The sequence below is a fragment of the Phyllostomus hastatus genome, unplaced genomic scaffold (genome assembly GCF_019186645.2).
Source record: "Phyllostomus hastatus isolate PE091 unplaced genomic scaffold, TTU_PhHast_1.1 phas_contig_34, whole genome shotgun sequence".
Classification (NCBI taxonomy): Eukaryota; Metazoa; Chordata; class Mammalia; order Chiroptera; family Phyllostomidae; genus Phyllostomus; species Phyllostomus hastatus.
Window position 1 is genome coordinate 32714346 of NW_025333857.1, and position 24957 is coordinate 32739302.

Here is a 24957-nt window from a genome sequence, read left to right on the forward strand (position 1 = left end):
CTAAAAAAAATTCTATAATTACCTAATTTTCTATCTTTTTAATTTTTTATTTATTTTTTATTAGAATGACATTTGCTAATAAAATTATGTAGGTTTCAGGTATATAATTCTGTAATACATCATCTATATACGGTATTGTGTGTTTACCACCTCAAGTCAAGTCTCCTTCCATCACCATTTATCTCCCCATCACCCTCTTCTATTTCCCCCATCTCCTTTCCCTGTGGTAATTACCATACTGTTGTCCCTGTCTATGAGGGTTTTTGGAGTTTTTTTCTGCTTAATCCCTTTACTTTTTTCACCCAGCCCCACAGCCGCCTCTGCACTGACTGCTGTCAGTCTGTTCTCTATCTTCGTCTGTTTCTATTTTGTTTGTCAGTTTATTTTGTTCATTAGATTCCACATAAAAGTGAAATTATGGTACTTGTTTTCTCTAATTTAGCATGATGTTCTCCAGATTAATCAATGTTGTTGAAAAGAGTAAGATTTACTTCTTTTTTTATATCTGAGTAGTATTCCATTATGTAAATGTACTACAACTTTTTTACCCATTCATCTACTGATAGATACTTCTGTTGCTTCAAAATCTTGGCTATTGTAAATAAGGCTGTAATGAACATTGAGGTGTATATATTCTTTCACATTAGTGTTTTGGGTTTCTTCAGACATATTCCCAGAAGTGCAATCACTGGGTCATAAGGCAATTCCACTTTTACTTTTCTTAGGTAACATTGTAATGCTTTCACAGTGGCCCCACAGTGCTTGCACAGTGAATACAAGGGGAATCTGCATTTCCACCAACAGTGCATGAGGGTTCCCTTTTTCTCACACCCTCATCAACACTTCTTTGTTGATATATTGATGGTAGTTATTGTGACAGGTATGAGGTGATCACTCATTGTGCTTTTAATTTGCATTTCTCTGATGATTAGTGATGTCAAGCATCTTTTCATATGTCTATTAACCATCTATATGTCCTCTTTGGAGACGTGTCTATTCAGGTCCCTTGCCCATTTTTTAATTGAATTGTTTGTTTTTTTTGGTGTTGAGTTGTGCAAGTTCTTTATAAATTTTGGATATTAACCCTTTATCATTTGTATCATTGGTGAATATATTCCTCCATTCAGTGGCTTGTCTTTCCATTTTGTTGATTCTTTCATTTGCTGCATAAAAACTTTTTAGTGTGATGGATTCCCATTTATTTTTTTCTTTTGTTTCTTTAGTTTCCCTTGCCCAAGGAGATATGTCAGAAAAAAATATTGTTATGAGAGATGTCCAAGATTTTATTGCTTATGTTTTCTTCTAGGATTTTTATGGTTCCATGTATACTATTTAAGTTTTTAATCCATTTTGAATTTATTCTTTGAGTATATGGTGTAAGAATGTTGTCTGGTTTCATTTTTTTGCACATATCTATCCAGTTTCCCAACACCATTTATTTAATAGACTATCTTTACCCCATTGTATGTTCTTCCCTCCTTTGTCAAACATTAACTGATCATAAAGGCATAGGTTTATTTCTGAGCTTTCTATTCTGTTCCATTGATCTCTATGTCTGTTTTTTTTTGCTGTTTTGATTACTATGACCTTATAGTTTAGTTTTATATTGGGTAATATGATTCCTCCAACTTTGTTCTTTCTCAAATTGCTATAGCTATGTGGGGTCTTTTGTGGTTCCATATACATTTTGGGAATATTTGTTCTAGTTTTGTGAAGTATGCCATTGGTATATTGATAGGAATTACATCTAATCTGTGGATTGCTTTGGGTAGTATGAATATTTTAATGATGTTAATTCTTTCCATTCATGAACACAATATATGCTTCCACTTATTTGTATCTTCTTCAATTTTTTTCTTTAGTGTCTTATAATATTCTGAGTACAAGTCTTTTATACCTTGGTTAAATTTATTCCTAGGTATTTTATTTTATGTTTTTAATGCAATTGTGAATGGGACTGTTTCCCTAGTATTCCTCTCTGATAGTTCATTATTGGTGTATAAAAATGCAACTGATTTCTGAGTATTTATTTTATATCCTGCTACTTTACTGAATTTATTGATTGGTTCTAATGGTTTTTTGGTGGAATCTTTAGGGTTTTCTATATAAAGTATTATGTCATCTGCTAGTTTATTACTTTTGTTTTCTCTAAAATCCACATTTCAAATAATGTTCTTCCATTTTCAAGTTCTCAACATATTTGACCCAAAAGGTTCTCATTTTGCCCCTGCCGTTTAGAAGAATACTTATGTCAGTGCATAACTCCCATTTGTCTTAAATTTAAAATGATTTTCTAATTGGGGCAAAGGGGCTGTTTTTCCACTGTGTGTTTAAGCTCTTATTATGATCAGTATAAAGTGGTAAATGCAATTATCTGCTTTCACTCTCAAGACTTCTTTCTTTCTAGACCTCTACTTTCTGAATCCAGAAGATTTGCCTAGGTCTCTATCTCTGTCTCTGTCTTTGTCTCTCTCTCTCTCTCTCTCACTATCCCATCTATCTCCTTTGATTCCCTGTGGCCCTTCTGGCTTTACTGAAACCAAAGCATTTGTTACTTGTACAAAGTGCAATATATAATATTTTAGAAAAAATACAAACTAAGTCTTCTGATATTCTACAATGAATGGTAATTTTGGTGAATTTTATTTTGAACTTTTAATCTTATTTAATTTTAATATGTCAAAATTTAAACTCAAAAACTGATCATTGATTCAGTTTTGGAAAACTTTTAAGTTAACTTGAGTATGTGTATCTACTTTTACAGTTGTAAATTTGATGAAACAGTTCAAATATTTTATATAAAAATTTATTATCTCAATTAAGATATACTATAAATTTAAAAGACACACTAAGTCTTAAAAACTTAATACAATGAAAGAAAAACCATCTAATCAATCCATTCCATATTAAAATGATACTATTTTGGATATACTGAGTTAAATAAAACATGGTATTAAAATTAACTTTACCTGTTTGTTTTTAAAATTGTGTCTGTACTAGAAAATTTTTAATTGCAAGTGTAACTCTCATTAGGTTTCTCTTGGATGGTGCTATTCTGTATCTTGATTGTCTTTGTTATATATACGTTTATCAAAACTCAGATCACTCAAGACAAATGCCATATGATCTCACTCATATGTGGAATCTAACTCATATTTTCTTGAGTGTATCAAAGATCTGTGTTTTTTATTTTTTATTAAGTCATCTAGAAATGGAGAGGATAAGATGTATCCTAATGGCTGTTATAAAGAGGCAATAAGATCCAGCCTTGAAAATTTGTAGTTTACATATTGCTAAACAAACAACAAATACAATATAATAAGTAAATATAAAATTACATCCATAATTGTATCCAGTGGACTGATTGGATGGGGCTAGAGGGGCTGATTTAGTATCCCTGGAAAGGGGCAATGATAGCTTTTCTGTGGTGTTGACTGTGTTGTCTGAGAGAAACAGACAAATTCAAGGATGTAAAATCAATAGGGCTTTGTGATAGATTTGGGATGACTTCAAGCCAAACCTCAGTTCTATAAATTACTAGCTCTGCTACTTGAGGCTATTTACTCACTTCTAGTCCTCTAGTCCTCTGATTCCTCATCTGAAAATGGGAATAATAGTGCCAACTTTGTATGTTTTTTTTCAGATAAGAAAATACTTCATTTAGGGCCAAAACAAAAGATTTCTTAGGACCTCTGGGCCTACCCTTCCAGAAGAGGATGATTATTGAGCTTAATATATTCTCTGACCCTGTGAAAACCAGGACAGGGTGCAGACACGATCTGTCTAGCCAATCAACATACTTTAATCACATTTAATTTCACAAAATTTGCTTCTAATGAGCATTACGCCAATTAAGAAACCATCTGCTGTTAATTTCAGATAGAGATGGCTGAAGTACTTGTGACTAGTCTTTCAGATTTAAATATCCATTCTAATGTTGTGGATTACTAGCTAGAGTACTCAAATGTTAACCAGCTGCCCTTAGGATAGAAATTAACACCACATTCTATGTGAACCATTTTGATAAAATTACAGACCTATTCAAATTACAGGTTTAGTCTTATTGAATAAGATAGATTGAACCTGTTGGGGGGGGAAACTGAAATGGGTTGATGGGGGGTCACAATGATTACCAATTCATGAGGATACTTAGAATTCAGAACTCTTTTTCATTAACTGATGACAATGTTAACTGATATTCCTAGTTCAGTAGCAAATCCCACAAGTGTAATTTTCCCCAAAACAGCTAAAGAGCAAAAAAAAAAATGATTATTTTAAGTTAATGACTGCTTTGTCTTTTTATCTAGAAAAAATGAACTAAATCATTTTATTCTTCTTGGCGCTATTACCATTTTGTCAGGGAGACAGGTCTCCCAAATTTCAGGAAACTGCAAATTGAAGTCCTGAACCACTCTAATTTTCTCTGTTTCTGTCTTCTATTGCAGCCTTTTTCTCACCATTCTGTCTTCTTCCAGACACTGCTCTGCCCTCACTGCCTTTTGTTCTTTAGAAGACACTCATTAACATTTGCTAATGTATGTTAATGAGCAGTAATTAGCATTTTCTACGGGAACAAAAGTGGTGTGAGGAAAGAGGGTGAAGGCTGTACAGAGTTCAGCGGGCCTGGCTTCCTGCTCCTTTGTGCTCTAGGGACAATTGTCTTCTTTCAGTCATTTCATAATTCTTTAGTGTTTCTTTGTTTCAGTTTGTTTGTTTAGCCATAAATCCTGACAACCATCCTTCATGACTTGGAATATTGCAGAAATGTGTTAGGGGACAGAAAAATCCCCTTTTGTTCTAAGTAACTCAAGGATATAAGCATAGCCACCGAGGTTTTATAACACATTATTTTCATCTGGTTGTTATTTTGGTATCCTATTACTATGAAAGATTCTAGCCACAAAAACTCACATGAGCGAATGTATTTTCATTTCAGCACACTTATTTACAGTGGTTGCCCTTTACGGTGGTAATTGCAATGTAAGAGCACACACCCTGAATATATATTATGACAGCATGGTTAAATAAGAAATGTCCCCTCCCCCCAAATAATCTAAATGCAAAGAAAAAGCAAGACTCACCACTACTTTTTTGTAACCACAGAGAGCTCTAAATGCCTTTGTAAATAGCTATTTATTTATTAAATATGTGTAGTTAAAAAAAACCCAACCTTTCAAACCACATAGAATAAAGGCTGTTTTTATTCTTTCTGTAGACCAATAGTGTCATAAAATATCTAATTGCAGTTTCTCACAAATATTCCAGTATATAATTCTCTATTTGAAGAACTACACTTCAGCATTTTATACTCTTCCAACTTAAGGGTGGTAGAATTTGGAAATATACCAGCTATCCACTTCACTCAGCCTGTGTTTAATTTTAATTTTATGTATGATATAAAACAGAAGGGAAAAAGTGCAAAAAAAAACTTGGTGTGCATTCCCTTTTCTTTCTTTTTATGCATGTTAAAAAGATTTGTTTTTTGTTGTAAAAAGATAGAGGGCATATTTTATTTTGAGTGGCTCTTTTCTCCCTCTTGTGCTCTCTCTCTCTCTCTCTCTGTTCTTTTCAGGGGTAACCATTCTCTCTCTGGGACCTTGTAGTAAAGTATGTTTCTCTGCAGAATTCATCCTGTTCTATTCGGCAGCTACAGTACTTTATATTGTGTTTTTAATAAAGTAGGCATCATCAGCTATTTATTCTCTACTTCTTAAGGGGTCAGAACTTCAAAAATAAATTAACCTATAAGGAAAAACACTGTAGAATGACAGCTTCTACAGCAGTTGTATTTCTTGCCTGTTTGCCTCTTTGGGTGGGTGAGTCTTACTAAAAGTCAAAATTATCATTCTTTTCTTGTGTTATTACCACAGCAATTTAACAGAGCCATTTAGTATCTCCAACATATTATTATTTGAAAATTTGACCAATCTTTTGACATTTATTGTTATATTGCAGTGCTTTTGAATGTATGTGCCCCATGGTTTGTTTTTTCAATGGTCTTAAGAATGATGTTTGCACATCCAGAAAGACTATCAGTCTAGGTCTGCCTAATCAAACCTTTTCCCCTGGATACCTTGATGATATTAAAGAGTAACGACCTTATTCTGTGTTTTCCACTCCTGAGGATTTTTTAAATGTCTTGTAGTTTATAGGTTTATTAAGGTAATTGATTGATATAAGAACTAAATAATTAGTCTTTTTACTCAAGGCCTCTAAAATATTATGCTGAATGCCATACTTTCAAGGACTTGGATTATTATAAACAAATATCATGGGTGTCTTCTTGTCCTTACCAAAAAGTAGCTGAAGGGGATGAAAGTTTGGCCACACTGAAGCTGCCTTTTAGGATATTGGTTTTAAGCTATTTATTAAGAAATAAAAGAATCAGAAAGAACATTTGATCCTCCCCTCTTCCCCCCTACCCCCAGAGAATCAGAGAAAACCCTACTTCAGGAAGGAAATTTTAGGTCTTAGCCTAATTTGAATGAAATATGGTAAATAGGAAGGCTTCAAAGAGAGGCCTATAAGCTAGAGACCACCTGTGTTCCATTGTTTCTGAGTTGCCTGGCAAGAATTTGCCTGCCATGTATGTTCTGTTCTTCCTCAGCTATCTGTAAATCACCGATTCTCACTTCTGAAATCTAAGACCTCGCTTCCTCCTTTTATCTTTTGTCCAAATAGTCCTAATACCTAATGTTGCCTCACTATCTTTGGAATTTTCATGTTTATATGAATTCCCCATGTGCACTATCAAAATTTGATTTTCTTCTGGTTTATTTGTCTCTGTTAATTTGATTACTAGCTAAGCTAGAAGAATTTAGAAGGTGGGAAGGAAAGTATTATTATTTTTCTTTTTGCCCCCATATAGCAAAACTAAAGGGAGCTGCTGAGTTGAACTGAATGCAGTTTAACGTCTTGTTAGGTGTTATACTTAAGGAAGAAACAATCACACCTCATCATTTTTATTAAATTTGCAGAGGGTGGCTTTGGTTCCCTACTTCATGCCCACCAATCATAATGTTACCATAAATCAATGAAAGCAGAATGCTTAAGTATTCTCTACAAGGGAGATGCTACCTAAATATAGTTTGGTGATGGTATCTAGCATCCAAGTGGTTTATTGTTGGAAACTTTTTGGTGGCTAAGTTTATTCATTGCTTTTAAAATTTGAATTGGTTTAACTTCTTTTTGGTTTTAGAAAAGCAGAATATCTAAATATTGTTTTGCCTATAGCTTATTATACAGCTCATAAATCCATAATCCATATATATCCATATATGTATATTTTCTCCATATCATAATCTACACCACCATCATCATTATCATTGTCATAATCAAAACTATGGCATCAGACCTAGAATTTTCAGAGCACAAAAGTCTTACCATGTCTCTTATAAGGGTGCTATATTTAAAAGAGATTTTTTTAAAAAAAATGATAGCTTCTTTTTCATAGTTTTATTAGTCTGTCTCCTCTCTCTTTTTTTTTCCTTGAAGGGAAAGTTTTCAGATTTTTGTTAAGGGCCTTATAACTCTCCTTTCTTAAAGAACGAGGCAAATTTTACTTTGGAATACTATCTTAAGAAAAAGGTGCTTTGATTTTGTTCACATTTTCTAGCTCCTTAACCTTTAAATTGTTCAAGAAATCATTGATAGAAGAAATAGCTGAGGATGACCTAGTTTTAAACTCAAGGTATTTCTAAAATATGGAATACTATTTAGTATATACATTTAGAGTGTATAATATTTTATGTTTTTAATATTTACTTATATAAGCATAAATATACAAGTAAATAATATGTGGCAGACAATATGCAACTTGACTTTTAGCTTTATATTTGTGTTTTTTCCTATCATTTACTGAAATTCTCACCCTGTTTTTGCTTTTACATTGCTTTCTTTGCTATACTATTTCCTTTCTCTTCTTACATTTTCCCATCCTTTTTTCTCTCTTTCCTTCTCCCTTCTCCATCCATTAGTCCCATACTTTTGAACTGCTATACAGTGGACACTATATATAAACATGGGGTATATTAGCGAGATGCCCAGTCTCTTATCAAAGTCTTAGTCAAATACCAAAAATGATATCGATAAAATAAAAGAATTTATAATTTGTGTTATTTGAGTAACATGATAGAGGGTTCATTTCATAACCTACATCTTCAATTTCTTGTTCTCATTGGATCTTTCCCAACATTCTAGCTTGTGTAACTAGAGGACTCCTATTCCTCACTGCCCTTTCTCTCCGAAAACCACTCAAATTCAGGCTTTTGTTTATACCAGTTCACTAAATCTGTGCTTGTCAAAGTCATCATTGACCCCCATATTACAAAATCCAATCATATATTTCCAGTTCTCATAAAACGACGTAGAAGTCTAAAACATCTTTTTGATGCACATCACTTGCTCCACAGTCTCCTGTGTTCCTCCTACATCACTGATTGTTATTTTCAGTGTCTTTAGTTGGTTCTTCTTTTTGCCCCCTCATCTTTGGAGTTCTCTTTTCTGCTTTGTTTACATCCTTTTTCCTGGATATCTTACCTGGTCTTATGACTTTAAATGTCATCAAAATGCTAATAATTCCCAAATTTATATTTATAGTCCAGACTTTTATTCTGAACTCCAGATTCAAATACTTACTATCTACTCACCTTATGCTTGGATGTCTAATAGGCATCTCAAGTCCAACATGTCAGATTAAACTCCTGATCTTCAACCCAATCTTCCCACTTATACTATTCTCTCTATAGCCTTACTGCCTCTTTTTCTTGTAACTCTATCCTTCTGGTTGCCCAGGCCAAAATCCTTGGGTTGTCCTTGATTCTTCTTTTCTTCTCACATCCCACATCACAACCCATACAGATGACAAGGGGTTTCCAGCTAAAATTTGAAAATGTCCTTGTTACAGATTAGAATAATATTCCTCTCAGGGCAATTTAATCTGAGGTGAATGGTGCCCCATTTATATGGAAGGGGTTGACACTAACATTTTCTCATACACAAAAAGGTACCCTGAAAACAACACCCAAAAAGCCTAATAAACCTAACTAATATGCTCTTGCTATAACATAAGTAAGATAAATAAGATACTCATAACTCACAGAGCTCACTGCAATAAAATAACCAGACTATTTAAAGACAGTTGTATTTTCTTCTATAGTCTACAAACTCCCAGCCCAGAGCATTTTGCTCTGTAGTCTTTTATGAGGATGCAATAAATGCTAATGGAATAAATACATTTCCAGTTTCCAAAGTAATAACCTGGTGCTATAAACATCCCATCAAGAGTTAAATGTGGGTCAGGAAACAGGCATTATCACTTAACTCTTCCAGCCACTTGGCTACTTTGATCTTCAAGAACCATAAACAACTTCCAGTGCTATAGATTTAAAAAAGAAAGCCTGGAAAAGCATTCACTTTTTTTGAATGATTCCAATGCCTCCGAAATGTGCCCCTGAAACATTTTGCTATTGTTTCCTTTTACTGTTTTTTTTTTTAATTACTGGGTCTATTTGCATAAAATGAGGATCTGGGTTGCCTAGGAGTTCATCTGCTCCTATTGCATATTCCTGCCTTAAATAAGCTTACTTCAATGTAGTTTTGCTTCCTGCCTCCAACATTTTGACAGGATCTCTCCCTTCTCTTATTCACTGTCCTCCAAATCACTCCCCAGGAGAGAGGTTATTTTTAAAGTACATAATCAATAGGCTTTGGGAAGCAGCCAAAGCGTGAGGGGGTCACATGATTGGAAACAAACTGCTAGGATTGCTGAGAGAAGGGATGGCAAGAGGCCATGCCCAAAGTTGTCTGAGAAGGGAAAGACAGTCTGTAGCTCTCATGTTAGTGTTCTGAATTTCTTTTTCACAGGCCTTTTGTCTTGGAAGGATTTCTTAACTTGGTTTTTTAGCATCACTTTGAGTTGCAGGAGATCCAGACCAGCATTACAGTTGCTTTTCAGGCCAAATAATAGTCCATTAAAATCAAGTTGGGTCTGAGGCTCATAACAGAGTCTTAGTCTCCTGGTCATAGTGCTGCAGTTTAGTTTTTGATGCTGATGATGCCTTTGCTGACCCTTTGAATCAAGAGCAAACCAACTGTGATCACAGTAACTATAAAAATGACTCCTTACAGGTCCTGACTCAACTTCTAGATGGAATGCTTCTAGCAGGAATGCGATTAAGTAATGAGGACATCTAATGAGAATATGCAGATAATCAAGTGTAGATGAGAATCACTGTACGAGTCACTCCAAGGAAAGAAGGGGCTATTTCTGCAATACTATCATTACATCACATAGAAATCATAGGCCTTTTTTAGTTCTTTACTTGCAGCCACCAGGATATCTCATGGATTTTTAGGTTTCACTTAATGGTTATTTAGGACTATCTGTCTTGTACCTGAAAAGATCATGTATGATTTCAGCCCTATCTTTCTCTCTCCCCTGTTACCAGAGGAAATTGATTTGATGCTTATCTCTTTGGCTTGGGATATTTCATTCTGCTGCTTTTATGTAATATATGATTTTTTTCTAAAGATTTTCTTACATTTTTGTTCATTTAGTAGTTTTTCTATTTAATTTAATTAACTTTATGTAATCATGTCTAGTGGGTTGGTTATCACAAACCAGTATAATACTTTCTGTGAATTTTTGCTTTGGCATGTTACAGAATAGGCTGTGTGTCCGCTTTTGCTATTTGTCCTTAGCTGTTTCTATGTTATACACACTGACTGGACACTGTTCCAAGGCTAATTTTATGCCTTCCTAAGGAATTGTTCTTTGATGGGAGAACTTTGGAGGTGGCATTAATTGCAAATAAAAGACCATGATCTATTGTTGAATATAGAATATCTTCTTAGAAGTGTCTGCCTTTGCTATTGTGAACTCAGTGGTGACATAAAGATCTTTGTGCAGATCCGGTTACAGCCAGTGACAGAAAGCATATGTGCATTCTCAACAAAAGAACACTTATTTTCACTTCGCATGGCTGATGTTGAGTGATAACATTTTTGCATTTTCTAAAAAGTTTTATGCAGATGCCTTTTAAATGCAAAAAGTGCTTTTACAATAATCTTCTTTGTGAATGGAATTTAAACTCTTGGCATGTGTTGCTTTTTCAATATGCCTGTCAAGCTCTGAATAATAACCTTTGATAGTGCATGAGCGGAAACAAAACTGGAGGCCGTTTCCTGTGTGCGCAACAACATCGTCATCTTTGATTTTTTTTGACTTATGCCTATCCACCTTAAATAAAAATATGACAAAATTAATATTTTATAAGCAAGTTACCAGACTATTGTTTTTAAAGAAATAGGCAGCTGTAATTTTTATCATGCCAAGTTGCAGAGCTTTATCGTTGGCTGACTAAACCCGTAATGAATGGACAATAGTTGACAAGGGGAAAAATCTGCCAATTAATATATTTCTCCATATTAATTTGCATTAAAATTTTTATAAAATCTTTTTATGTGCCTTTAAAAAACTAAAGCAAAACTAAAAACAAGACACTGTTTTAGTATGGCATGAGAGAAAAACAGAAGAAAAGTTCTTTGTCTTAGAAAGAACTGTAATATCACTTCTCTTCACATTATCAAGGTAAATTAAATATTGGAAAATTTAGGATATATCCATGAAATACTTAAAGAACCAATTGAAATAGGAAATATCAGGTTTTAAGCATTTTGAAAGTCTTTTTGATGTTGGCTAGCTTGTAAGGATGAAATATTCTCTATTTTAATAAGTTAATTTGATTATAATAACCAAATTTTGCATGTGGATATAGCTCTACTAAAAATTCAGTTGTCATAGAATAAAATAAGTCAACAAACCTCAAGTCTACTTATTGTAATACAAATCTATTTTGGTTGAATTTATTTTAAATTGAGCTGACAGGCTTATAATTGATATGTTTTGCAAATCCTCAAAGGCAATGAAGCAGAGAAGTCTTTGAACAGCACTGTATAAGAACCTGGAGCTGTGGATCTTTAATAAACTTGCTCATTTAGACAAGTTTACTGAAAAGTGTTTTTATTAACTGCACACAAGAACTTTATTAAGAAAATAATAACAGTAAAAAATAATTCCTGATGACTATACCATTATTGAAAGAGTCACCATGTTTTTTCTTTCTTCAACAGTACAAATCCAAGTGGAGGAGAAAGACGATGATGACACTGAAGAAAGTTCAAGTAAGTGGGGGTAGACCCACTGGGATGTGTTTCTTGTGGACTAGCAGTGATTCAGAGGGTTCATTCTCTCATCCTGTAGTATTATGCTGCCACATGTGAGCACAGGAGCATGTGTGGATGACTTCTGCTGTTCTCACAAAAGAGGTCAACCCAGCAAGGAGGATTTCCACTCTAGATTCCATTCAGTTGGTGCACACACATTTCACCCAGTGTATAAATTACTCATGATAAAGTAGTTGGTAGTCCAGAAAAATTTGCTTTTTTATTTCTGTACCATTTTCCCTGTTAAATTCTTTATCCTAAAACCTTTTCTCTAAGGCTGAATCTATTACAATGGAACAGAGTGATCATTTTGACAAAACTGATCAGGTAGTTCAATTAAAATAAATAAATTCTTTTGAACTGAATTCATTGGTATTTTGTCCAAATTGCTCTATTGTTTTTACTTTGTGTATGTTCAACTCAAGAGCCTAGATTGAAACTCCTGTCTAGGCATGCAGATCACTCATGGGCTAGAACATGAGAAAAACGATTATATGAGCAAGACTTCAAATTTACCAAAACTGAAAGAAAAAGCGGTATCTCAAGAAGAGTTCAATTACAGGACACATCAACACTGTCAACTTAATAACCTGAGCACAATATGAACACCACATGAATGTTCACAATGCCAATTGTTTTCATTAATTTGGTGCATTCTGTATGAAAACAGCCCAGAATCTCACACAGATTCTGCATACCATGGTTTGAGTACTGTAGAGGTGGAAAAATAATTTTAGCTCTACCCTTCTGAGATCCCTGTAATATAAGACAGTCTAACAAGAGAAAAAGCAATTTTATTAATACATATCGCTTATGTATATGGGAGATACTCAGGAAAAATAAGTAACTCTCTGAGGTGGCTTAGACTTAAATATCATCTCAGTAGGAAAAAAGAAGGGGGATATAGACCTCTTGAGAGAGAATAAATGATTTTTAGGAAAGTCGAATGGGCCCTTAGCAAAACAGATGGGAAGTATGATAGTGTGTGGCAAAGTTTGTCTGAATATGGTGTCTACTTGTACTCATCTATCCTATGATGTATCAACCTTCCCTGGGGCTGAAACTCCTGGGGAGGGAATTTTTGACAATTGAATTCTTGCCAGAGGACTTGTCATTAGGCTGATAAGAGGAGTTCAGAGAAAGCCTCTTCCTGAATTTGCTTTTTCAAGTGTCTGCAGCTCTAAGTAATCAATATACCCAAGTGGCATATTTTGAGGTGGCATATTCTGCTACCCTTTAATACTGAATCAAGCCCATTCTAAAAGGTAATATAATATACAAATCTGCACTTAGTAGGCAACTGCAAACATTTATTTTGTTTAGAATTTGAATATTTGGAAACTAGTTAAAGCATTAAGAACTGCCTTTTCATTTCTAAGTGGTAAAAGAGAAATCGAATCATATACTTTTCCTCCATAGTAAAACTCTGCAAGTATAATAGTTCACTTTTAATACAAATACACTAAAATGCAGAGTACTAAGTGGCTGCTTGAGTGTTTGAATTACATGTGGGTGAAATTGTCTCTCAATTCCTATCAAGCTTTCTTCTTTCTATAGTCAGTGACTAATGTGCCTAATTAAGGCTGGGTAAAATTTCAGAATGCCATAATGGACAAATAATACAACATTTGCCACAATATTTAACCGGTAGAAATTCACTCTTGATTTTGATAGCAGAGTAGTTTTCAAAGCTTAGTTAGTAAAGTTGGCTTCCTGTTTCCCTCTGCTAGCTAAACTTTAGTAATCTAGGCAATGATTTGAAATATCAGTAAAAAAGTTTTGATAAGTAATGTCAAAAGATAAAACATATATGTAAAAGTGAACATATTTAACTAATTAATGAGCAATCTGGTGAGACATTACAACCAGTTCAAAGGTAAATCTAAAGAACTGATACATTTATAGATCAGGAATTTTGAAATTGTGTGCAAAAGGAGACATAACTGTTTTGTGTCTGTGTGTGTGTTTTGGTGGGAAAGGACTATTTCTCTACTGAACAGAGTGTCTATAGACAAGAATTATTTTACATTGCTATCTATTTATCTATAATTTAGAGAGTTACAAAACAGCTCCCAAGAATCAAAATCAGATAACACAGAAGGGTATGCTGAAGACAATTTATAATTTTCCACTGAAGTACAATTTTTTTCCAATGAGATAGTGATAAATATAACATTTCATTTTATGGTAGTTGATTCAACTTAAGAATAAATGTAAGAATATCAGAATTTTATAGAGATGAAAGTGAAGTAAGATTGTATGTGATAAACTGTGAAGAAAGGAACTGAATTCTCTTTCTGTTTTTTACCTGAAAGCTCCCTAAGAAGTTATGGACATGTGAGACATTGTTAGTTAAAAAATATCATTTTTTCAGTTTTATATTAAATATATATTTACAAGTTGTTTCTATTTATAAGGACAGATGGTCAAGCACATGTATTTACTACCAATTTCATCTGAGAAAGTAAAAGAACTATTTAGGAAAAACAATGAAATATTTACAATCAAGAACGAGGGTAGTTTGAATTGAGAAATCTCAAGGGCTAAATTAATGTCTTTCCTTGTCATTCTTGTCCTTTGTTCTAAGATAGAAGTTGTAGTAAGCACATAGTGGTTAATTAAATAACTCTTACATGTTGGATTTGCAATCTCTAAACTTGGACTTAAAGATCATCATTTGATATTAAACTCCAAGTCATCCAGTTACCCAAGTAAATGAAGACTGGAATTCTAAAGATTATTAAAATTTATAGCTTCAAATTAACATATTTGAGTAGATGAACCATAAAGGAGATGAGATTCTAGATAAATGTATTCAAGTGGCAGGCTATGAAATATATACGGCATGGTACATCTTATTGTGATGTGGAAAGTTGCTGGATTATGGTGTCAGATGTATGACAATGTAATCAAAAAGTAAGAATACACTTGGTAGCATGAAAGAGCACTTTCTGATATTGCTCACTGAAGCATTAACTGCTGCGTTTAGGTGAAGAGGAAGAGGAAGATGAAGATAAGTTACCACGAAGAGAGAGCTTGAGACCTCAGAGGAAACGGAACAGAGATGTTATTAGTGAGGACGACCCACCCCCTGAACCAGAGGACGAAGAAACAAAAAAGGCCAGAGAAAAAGAGAGGAAGAAGAAATTGAGGAGAGGAGCGTAAGTTACTTCTGATCTATAACTGAAATTGCTGTTCATGCAAAAGCACCCAATGCTGACAGACCATTCCTTTAGACATTCTTTGGCTTTATGGTTGGCAACTAAAACTACTTTTAGAAAGACAAGCTTAATCTGATGCTGCAATTTTACTCCACTTAGTTAAATGTATTTTAATATTAAAATAGAATTTACAGCCCTAGTGGGTGTGGCTCAGTGAGCACGGGCTGCTAATCAAACAATTACCAGTTCGATTCCCAGTCAGGGCACATGCATGGGTTGTGGGCCAGGTCCTCAGTAGGGGCCATGTGAGAGGCGACTACACATTAATGTTTCTCTCCCTCTTTCTCCCTCCCTTACCCTCTCTCTAAAAATAAATAAATAAAATCTTTTAAAAAATAGAATTTACAAATGAATATATATTAAAAATGGCCTAAAAGAAATTCCCTTATGAGAGATCTAAACTGTCATCATTATTAACATATTATAATTAATTTAAATATTTTAAAGTTATCCTATTAGTTATGTGCATTATTAATAAAATGGAAAACTCCTATACAATGAGCCCAGAGCACTTTATTTTCCTGAGCAGGGGTTGGAAAACTATGATTAATTCCAACCCAAAGAGCTAAGAATGGTTCTTATAGTTTTAAAGGGCCATTAATAGAAAAAAAGGCAAATATGGGACAGAGCTGTAGGTAATACTCAAAGCCTAAAATGTTAACTATGTGTTCCATTACAGAAAAAAATGTGTATGAGCCCCTGTTGTAGAAGATTGGAGTTATCATTTCCTATTTAATACGTCTTTTATTTTTCAGTTCCACCAGGCCAACATTTTACTTAGTACTGAGTTTGTGTAGAATAATATATTAAATGTTGTTTAGGAAAAATCCAAGAAAATAATTTTCTGGTCTTTGCCTTCCAGAAATTTATAGATAACAGATAGGCTGGGAAAGTGTGCATGTAAAACAAATTTAATAATAGAAATCCTAGAGCACTTGGAAGGGATTTAAGGGAATGGCCAACTTACTCTTGCCAATCCCAGGTAGTAGGGCCCTGAAATCAGCATAAGCTGATCAGATCTCTTCCCAAATACTCCTAGGACTTTAAGTGATGAGAAATTTTCTAAGATATCCTTCTAAGATGACACACAACAGTGTTTAATAATTAGTTATTATTTTCCTCTTTGTAAATAATTTTGATTAAATACAACTGAAAATTTTGTCAGGTAGAGAAGTTTAGCATTAATAGACAGTGGTTCCTTTTAAATTAAAAATAATACTTCTTTATTATATTTATATTAATTTATGTTTTAAATCATATCCTTTTTCTTCTTTTCCCCCCTTCTCCTCTTTCCCAAGCTCCTACTCTTTCTTCTTTCTTTGACAACCAAGAAACACCACCTACTTTGAATTTTGACTCTGGTATTTTTCCTAATTTGTATCATTTTTTAAAAGTATCTTTATGCTTTGTTCCCTGAAAAAACAAAAAAACAACATACTTTTAAGTTCCACATCTTATTATTACTTATTAATTAGTAATATTTCTTATTAGCAAAGCTTATGTATCTGACAGTAGTATTTCATTGAGAAAACATTACAATACACAAAATAGGTACAGTACATGTTGTGTCCTATAATTAGGCACAGTACAGGTTGTGTCCTATAATTTGCCTTTCCTCTCTACCTATGAGAGGTCCTTTTAAAAAAGTGAGTTGGGCACTGACTGGTATGGCTCAATAGGCTGGGCATCATCCTCCAAAGAGAAAGGTTGCCAGTTCAAGTCCCAGTTGGGGCACATGCCTGAGTTGCAGGCCAGGTCCCCCATTGGGGGCATGCCAGGGGCAGCCAATGGATGTTTCTCTCCCTCGCTTTCCCTCTCACTTCCCCTCTCTCTAAAAAATAAATAAATAAAAATCTTAAAAAATAAAAATAAAAAAATGAATTTGGTTTAAATTTCTTTCTTCTCTTTGTCTGCTTAAGGCCCTCATATCAACTGTGCAACATCTAGGGATAGGATCATAAGAATCAGCCAGGTTTGGCCCCTGTTGCCTGAGGGAATCTTGTCCCTGGCATGTGCCCCAACTAGGTGTTGCTAAAGAGTGTTGCTCTTTAGCTGCTCCCATTCTCATCCTGATTCTGAGAAACTCACAAGCTCTCCTGCCTTCATACCTCCCCACTCCTCCGCAGAGCCAAACTTGGCTAAAATGAACTCCATCTTCATACATTTTACAAATTATATTATTGCAGTCACAAATTGAGCAACTATTCTAAATAGTATAAATTATTTGAGATGATAGAGAGTTCTTATCTCTGTTTAAAGGTCCATTTTCTATTGTTCATTTTGAAGATAAGCATCTTTTTTTAAAAGAAACTATTAACAAATATATTTTGAGAAAGGTTAGCAGGTAAATCAGAGCACATCAATTTAGGTTAATTAATTTATAGTCTTATAAAATTTAAATGTTCATAGGGAATTTCCCTGTACTGACAAAATATTTAAAATGAACTAAGACCAAGGTTATACTTCTCTCTTTGAAGACAGTTAAAAAACACTGCTTTGTTAGACATTTTGGAGTTATTCTTAATAATATTACCAACTTCTTATGACCCAGTAGTAAGTGAATAAGTAATGTGTTCATAGCAGGGAGAAATTGAGCTCACTATGCTTCCTTTTTTTCTAACAACTTTGTTTAAATAAATTAAACCTAAGATAGAAAATCATTCTTGCACAAATTAGCCCTAAGTTTTAGAAGATGAAGCATGTCTGTGTTATATCTTTCTGCTGTGTTTTTCTTTGGTTCCTAGGAAAACAGTTTCCCTATAATCCTGCTGAGTGTTAATTACTTGCATATTTGAAAGTAACTTACCCAACAACAACTGTACCTTGTAGCATAGTGTGATCCACCTGTAGCAATGAACCATTAACAACAAAGACTTTAAAAATGTACCAGCCTTGGATCATTAAGTGTAGGAATAAATGTCTTTCCATACCATGCTTATCTTGGAAGACATTGTTATATTTAGTGTACTTCAAGCACTGGGTTAATAATAGTAACCCTATCCATAAAAATTCTGTATATAAACATTTATTCAATAAATATTTATCCAGCTCCACTTCTGTGGAAGATAATTTGCTAATGTCTTTGGTGTACATGGATTATGAATATGCAATTGCTTGCATTCTCTAGAAGTTCACAATATAGGTAAGGGAGAGATCACTTATATACAAATTATTATAAAATAATACAGTATAATTGTGCCACAGAAGTGGTTTGCTGTTTGGGAGAAAAACATTCTCATAAAGATAAACAGAAAAGGAGTTATTAAAAAACATTTATTATGATTTTTGAAGGAATCATAGAATTGGGATGGGTTAAACATATAAAGTACTAGGTCTAAGATAGCAGGAAAGCCTATAGTGTTAGGAAGCTTTCCATTAAGTGCTATCTAAAACTTTATGCAAAGAAATAAGCATTAGTTACATGGAAAATCTACATATTGAATAGATCATTCTTTCATTCCTTTATGACTCTGGATTACAGTAGATACTGTCTTATGTAAGATTCTTAATAGATGCTTAGTAATATAAAGTTTTAAGGTACTTAAATGTAAATATTGTGAATTATTTTGGGAGAGTGGGAAAGTTAAAGATTTAAAATATCAAATAATTGAATTATTAGCCTTTTAAAAAGTTTTCAAATATTTTATTTATTTATTTTTAGACAGAGGGGAAGAGAAGGAAAAAGACAAAGAAAGAAATATCACTGTGTGCTTGCCTCGCATGTGCCACCTACTGGGGGCTGGACCCACAACCCAGGCATGTGCCCTGACCCTTTGGTTCATAGGCTGGCACTCAATCCACTGAGCCACACCAGCCAGGGCTGAATTATTAGTCTTAAGTTTTTGTTTTGTTTTCTAACTGAATCTATTCTTTCTTTTCTTTTTTTTAAAAAATACATTTTATTGATTATGCTATTACAGTTGTCTCATTTTCCCCCTTCACTTCCCTCTGCCTTGCACACCTCCTCCCACCCACATTCCCCCTCTTTAGTCCATGCCCATGGGTTGTACATATAAGTTCTTTGGCTTCTACATTTTCTATACTATTCTTACCCTTTCCTTTTCTATTTTCTACCTACCATCTATGCTATTTATTCTCTGTGCCTTTTTCCCCTCTGTCCCCCTCCCACTCCCCTGTTGATAACCCTCCATGTGATGAATCTGTTCTTGATAGTTTCTTGATACATATTTTTTCTTTTTGATAATTTCCATAAAGATTTCAGTAAAAAATTACCTATATAGTTTAAATTTAGTCTATTTCTATATGGAAACAATTTTTTTAGTAATTTTAAGTGACATAATCATTTTTATTAAAATGTATTTCTCCCCTAGGACAAATCAACTCACATATTATTCTAATTGGAAAAAACAAACAAACAAACAAAACCACACACTGTGGCTATAGATGTACTAAAAAAACCCCTCAAGCATTTTATGTTGCCATAAGATTCCACCAAGAAAGTACTAGAACTGATAAATGAATTCAGCTAAGTAGCAGGATACAAATTAGTATTCAGAAATCAGTTGCATTTTTATATGCTAATAATGAACTAACAGAAATGGAAATTAAGAAAACAATCCCACTCAACTGCTTCAGAAAATAATAAAATACCTAGCAATAAACCTAACCAAGGATGTAAAAGGCCTGTACTTGGAAAATTATAAGATACTGAAGAAAGAAATTGAAGAAGATACAAATAAGTGGAAGGACATAGCATGTTTATGGATAGGATGAATTAACATCATTAAAATGTCATCCTACCCAAAGCAATCCATAGATTCACTGCAGTTCCTATCACGATTCCAATGGCGTATTTCACAGAACTAGAACAAATATTTCAAAAATGTATAAGAAGCAACAAAAAAACCCACATAGCAATAGTGCCGGAAAAAGAAGACCAAAGTTGGAGGAATCATGCTGCCTAATATCAAACTATACTATGAGGCCATAGTAATCAAAACAGCCTGGTACTGGCATAAAAACAGACACATAGATCAATGGAACAGAATTGAGAACCTAAAAATATACCCACACCAGTGTAGTCAATTAATATTCAACAGAGAAAGCAAGCACATACAATGAGCTAAAGATAGTTTATTCAACAAATGGTGTTGGGAGAATTGGACAGATATTTGCAGAAAAATGAAACTAGACTGCCTTCTTATACCACACACAAGAAAAAATTCAAAATGGATAAAAGACTTAAATATTAGACTCAAAACCATAAAAATCATAGAAGAAAATATAGGCAGCAAAATCCTGGACATTGCTCATAACAATATTTTATTGGATGTATCTTCCCAGGCAAGGGAAACAAAAGAAAACATAAACAAATGGGACTATATCAAACTAAAAGGTTTTTGCACAATAAAGGAAATCATCAACAAAATAAAAAGACTACCCACAGAATGGGAGAGCATATTCACCAATATATCTGATAAAGGGTAAATATCCAAAATTTATAAAGAACTTACAGAAGTCAAAACTAAAAGAACAAACAACCCAATTAAAAATGGGCAAAGGGCCTGAACAGACACTTCTCCAAAGAGGACACACAGATGACCAATAGTCATATGAAAAGATGCTCAATGTCACTAATCATCAGAGAAATGCAAATTAAAACCACAGTGAGATACCTGTAAGAATGGCTTTCATCAAAAAATAAAAACCAACGAGTGTTGGTGAGGATGTGGAGAATAGGGAACCCTTTGCATTGTTGGTGGAATGCAGTTTGGTACAGCCACAATGGAAAGCTGTATAAAGATACCTCAAAAAATTAAAAGTGGATCTGCTTTTTGACCCAGCAATCCCACTTCTGGGAATATATCTGAAGGAACCCAAAACACTAATTCAAAAGAACATAAGTGCCCCTATATTCATTGCAGCATTATTTACAATCACCAAGATATGGAAGCAGTCCAAGTATCCATCAATAGATGAATGGATAAAACAACAATGGGACATTTACACAATGGAATTCTACTCAGCTGTAAAAAAGAACATTTTACTCTTAGTGACAGTATGAATGTACCTGGAGAATATTATGCTAAGTGAAATAAGCCAGTTAGAGAAAGATAAATACCATATGATTTCACTCATATGTGGAATCTAATGAACAAGCTGTAGTAACAAGCAAAACAGAGACAGACTCATAGATGGAGAACAGATGACAGCCAGTGAGGAAGGGGGAAGGCTGGGGGATGGAGGGACTGAGCAAAAAAAGAAAAAGGACTCATGGGCATGGACAACAGGGTGGGACAACAGGGTGGGACAACATGATGGGTGGGGGTAGGGGAGTACCTGGGGACTGAATGGTAATGGGAAAAATATAATAAATATTATATATTTTAAAACACAAAAAGTGACTTCATATAATAAGCATCAAGTAATTAAAACAGAAACAACCTAATGACAACCAGAGTTGTGTTTTCATAGAGTATACTTTTATAGTTCTCTTGAGTCAGGATTACTATTCTAAGCAAAAATATCTGAATTGGTCAAAACCAAACTGTCAACAGGACATGTTATTCAATATTCTGGAGATTTAGTATGAATTTGTGTTTCAGCAATCATGAAATTATTAAACCTATGGATTGGTGAGACAGGAAGGAGATCGCAAAGTCATTTTATGGGGTGGGCTATAAAACTATGGATATATTCTCCGGTTTCTCAGCTGGAATTTTCAAAAACAGCTTTTGCTATGTTCTTCCTATGTTTAGTCATAAATTTAGGAAAAACAAAACATATTTCTGACTAACTCTGAGTCAGATCACAATGTCTGTGGAGTCTAGTTAGTACAAAAATATTTCAACAGTTAATTGAACCAAGAATATTTACCCAAGGGACTGCTTAAAAATAATAAAGAATTGTTAACTAAGTTACTGGATAAGTGAAAAGAGAAGAGTAAGGTATTATAGTGGTAACAATTTCAGGAAATAGCTATCACCCAAGGGCTAGAGAAATAATGGAAAGAGATTGAAATTAAAACTAAGACGCATGGAGAAGGGACTTACAGAGCTGAAACCACAGCAGAGGGGGTTGATGCTCAAGTGACAAAACTTGTTCTGCTAGTGCTGGACAAACTGGCCAGCTAGTCCTCTGCAGCTGTGGGGTGCCCTGAAGCTCCTGGGGAAAGAAGCAAGAAGCAAACAGAAAACCAAAGAGAAGACCAAATTCCTTCTTAGTATTAACCTATTGACAACTGCATGTTGAGCCAGTTGACAAAGCAAAAATGTACCCTAGAATCTCAGCACCAGCATTGCAATAGTAAATATAAAAAGGTGAGTTTGAACTCGAGTGACAAAAGCTTAATAACTGAAATAATCTGTTACCAAAAAGTTATCTCTACAATATGACATTACATTCCTCAATTTCAAGTTATGCTGCTCATGTTTTCATTTTATTTTCCTCAATTTCTGTCCCCTATAATATTTTTGCAATACTAGGAACACAGAAGAGAAAGGACATATTTTATTTGCTCAGTAAGAAACTAAATTCCCTTGAAGGCCTCTTCAAAGGATTAACTTCCACCAAATATAATTCAAGTTGAATTTTATCAATTGAAGTTGTGAGCTTAATTAAAAGATTAAGTTAGCTTTGAGAAACACATATTTTATTTTTTCCTATTTCAATTTTTCTCTCTTTCTCTTGAGTCAGAGCTAACTTAAGAAATTTAAGGGTACTTCAAAGATATCTTCACCTCTAATTTACTATCTTTACTGAAAAATGAAGTTTAAAACTGAAATATAGAATTGGTGGGGAGAAGTGTACAAGAGAACAAAAAAGAGAGAAAATAGTCTTGATAGATCTGTAACTCTTCTGGGAGTTTGTGGACTGTATTTGTAAGAATAGCTTAGTTTCGGGACATCAGAGTGTAAATACTATTTTTTAAAAAGTTATAATAATCCCAGAAATCCTGTGTCTGTGTTCAGGTCTAAGCCCCAATGCTTATGAATCTCAGTACGCATGGTGTACAGCCAAGCTGATACATGACTGAGTGTCTGACATTATTTTTCTTTAAGTCTGGAAGTCTGGTAAAACATAACTCTGTTTTTTTTTCTTTTAAAGGGATGAAGATGATGAAATTGATGAAGAGGAATTGGAAAGACTGAAGGCTGAGTTAGATGAGCAAAGACAAATGATTGCTAATGTCAAATGCAAGCCTTGGAAAATGGAGAAGAAAATTGAAGTTCTCAGGTATGATCCTACTTTTCATAATTAGAAATGCTTTCCCTGATACTGATCTCCTAAATCATCTGTGCACTACCTGTATTAACATATAGCACTATATATAATACTCATATTATTATATATAATGCTCATGGTCATATCTCTCTATATAATATGTCATGTACTGTATATACATACCATATCACTAGAGAGGCCAGGCTAATAATTACAAATTTAAAACCATAAGCAAATATATTGTTTTGAGTCTTATAATTCCTGTGGTCACCTTTGATTATTTATTTCTTGAACTAAGAGTTTCCTTAGTTTAATATATTTATTATTCTCCCTCTTTAAAAGATATATTTGAATTTTACAAGTTTGTGTGAATTGCACACTCTTGTTTCTCTACAGAGTCCTAGCCTCAAATGACATTTTCATGTCACAGCTCTCTTTAAAGTGCAGGGAGGATGCTGAGCCAACAGAACAGTAAATACTATTCTAATTACAGGTTATGTTAATAATCTGGTTACATGTCAGTGAGTTGGTTTTACTCCTATGTTGAGTAGTGATGAGGGTGCAAAAACACTCACAGGCACGCAGATTTATAAACTTCTAATATGAAAAGTCACATGATTGTCCTTTTTTGGAGGATAGCAATGGATTCCCCTCTGAGGATCACATTGTACTTCCTTGCCATGGTGCTTGGGGGAGGAGAGACATGAAAAAGGGAATGTGTCTGCGATAAAAAAAGGGAATGTGTCCCTTTTCATGTTTGCATGAAAGTTCATGCTACAGATTGCATTTTCTCACACAACTATTTTTAAAAATAGTGGGACATGTCCAAAGCTATACCTCCTTAAGCCTATTTAACTTACAATGTTAAAATATTATAGTATAAATGCAATAATGTGAAAATTATAGTAGTATTGCCCCTGGTGATGAAAAGAGAACTGAAGTAGCTACCAGGATAACTCACTTCTAGTCTTGGCTCTGAAAAAGCTTGTGTATTATTTAAGCAAATTGCTTAACCTCCTGGGGCCTCACTTACCTAATTAAAAATAAGATATTCTAGATCTAGCCTGTGAGGTGGGAACCTAGTTGTCATTTGTAATGGTATTGTTTCATTTTGTGAAGTAAGGTTTTCTAACTTTCACACAATGGTTTTCCAAGCACAGTTTTGCATTGCACAATCGTTTCTGGGAACTCTTGTGTATTCACATGTACACACCAGCCGTGAAGGAAGGCAAAGGCAAGCAGCATTCCTGATTCCATGCATCTACTAATGTGTGTGCATGTGCACATGTCTGCATGCATGTGCACTTGTGTGTGTTACAAGTTTTTC

The 24957-nt window shown here is 34.0% G+C and overlaps 1 protein-coding gene across 1 annotated transcript in view; it reads left to right on the top strand.

Moving 5' to 3' along the window:
- Positions 1–24957, top strand: part of TMC1 (transmembrane channel like 1) — a 139109-nt gene that overhangs the window by 20314 nt on the left and 93838 nt on the right. Inside the window, exons 2-4 of the mRNA XM_045840729.1 lie at positions 12133–12183; positions 15215–15386; positions 23514–23642. Coding sequence (XP_045696685.1) covers positions 12133–12183; positions 15215–15386; positions 23514–23642 — 352 coding nt within the window. The remainder of the gene's footprint in view (positions 1–12132; positions 12184–15214; positions 15387–23513; positions 23643–24957) is intronic.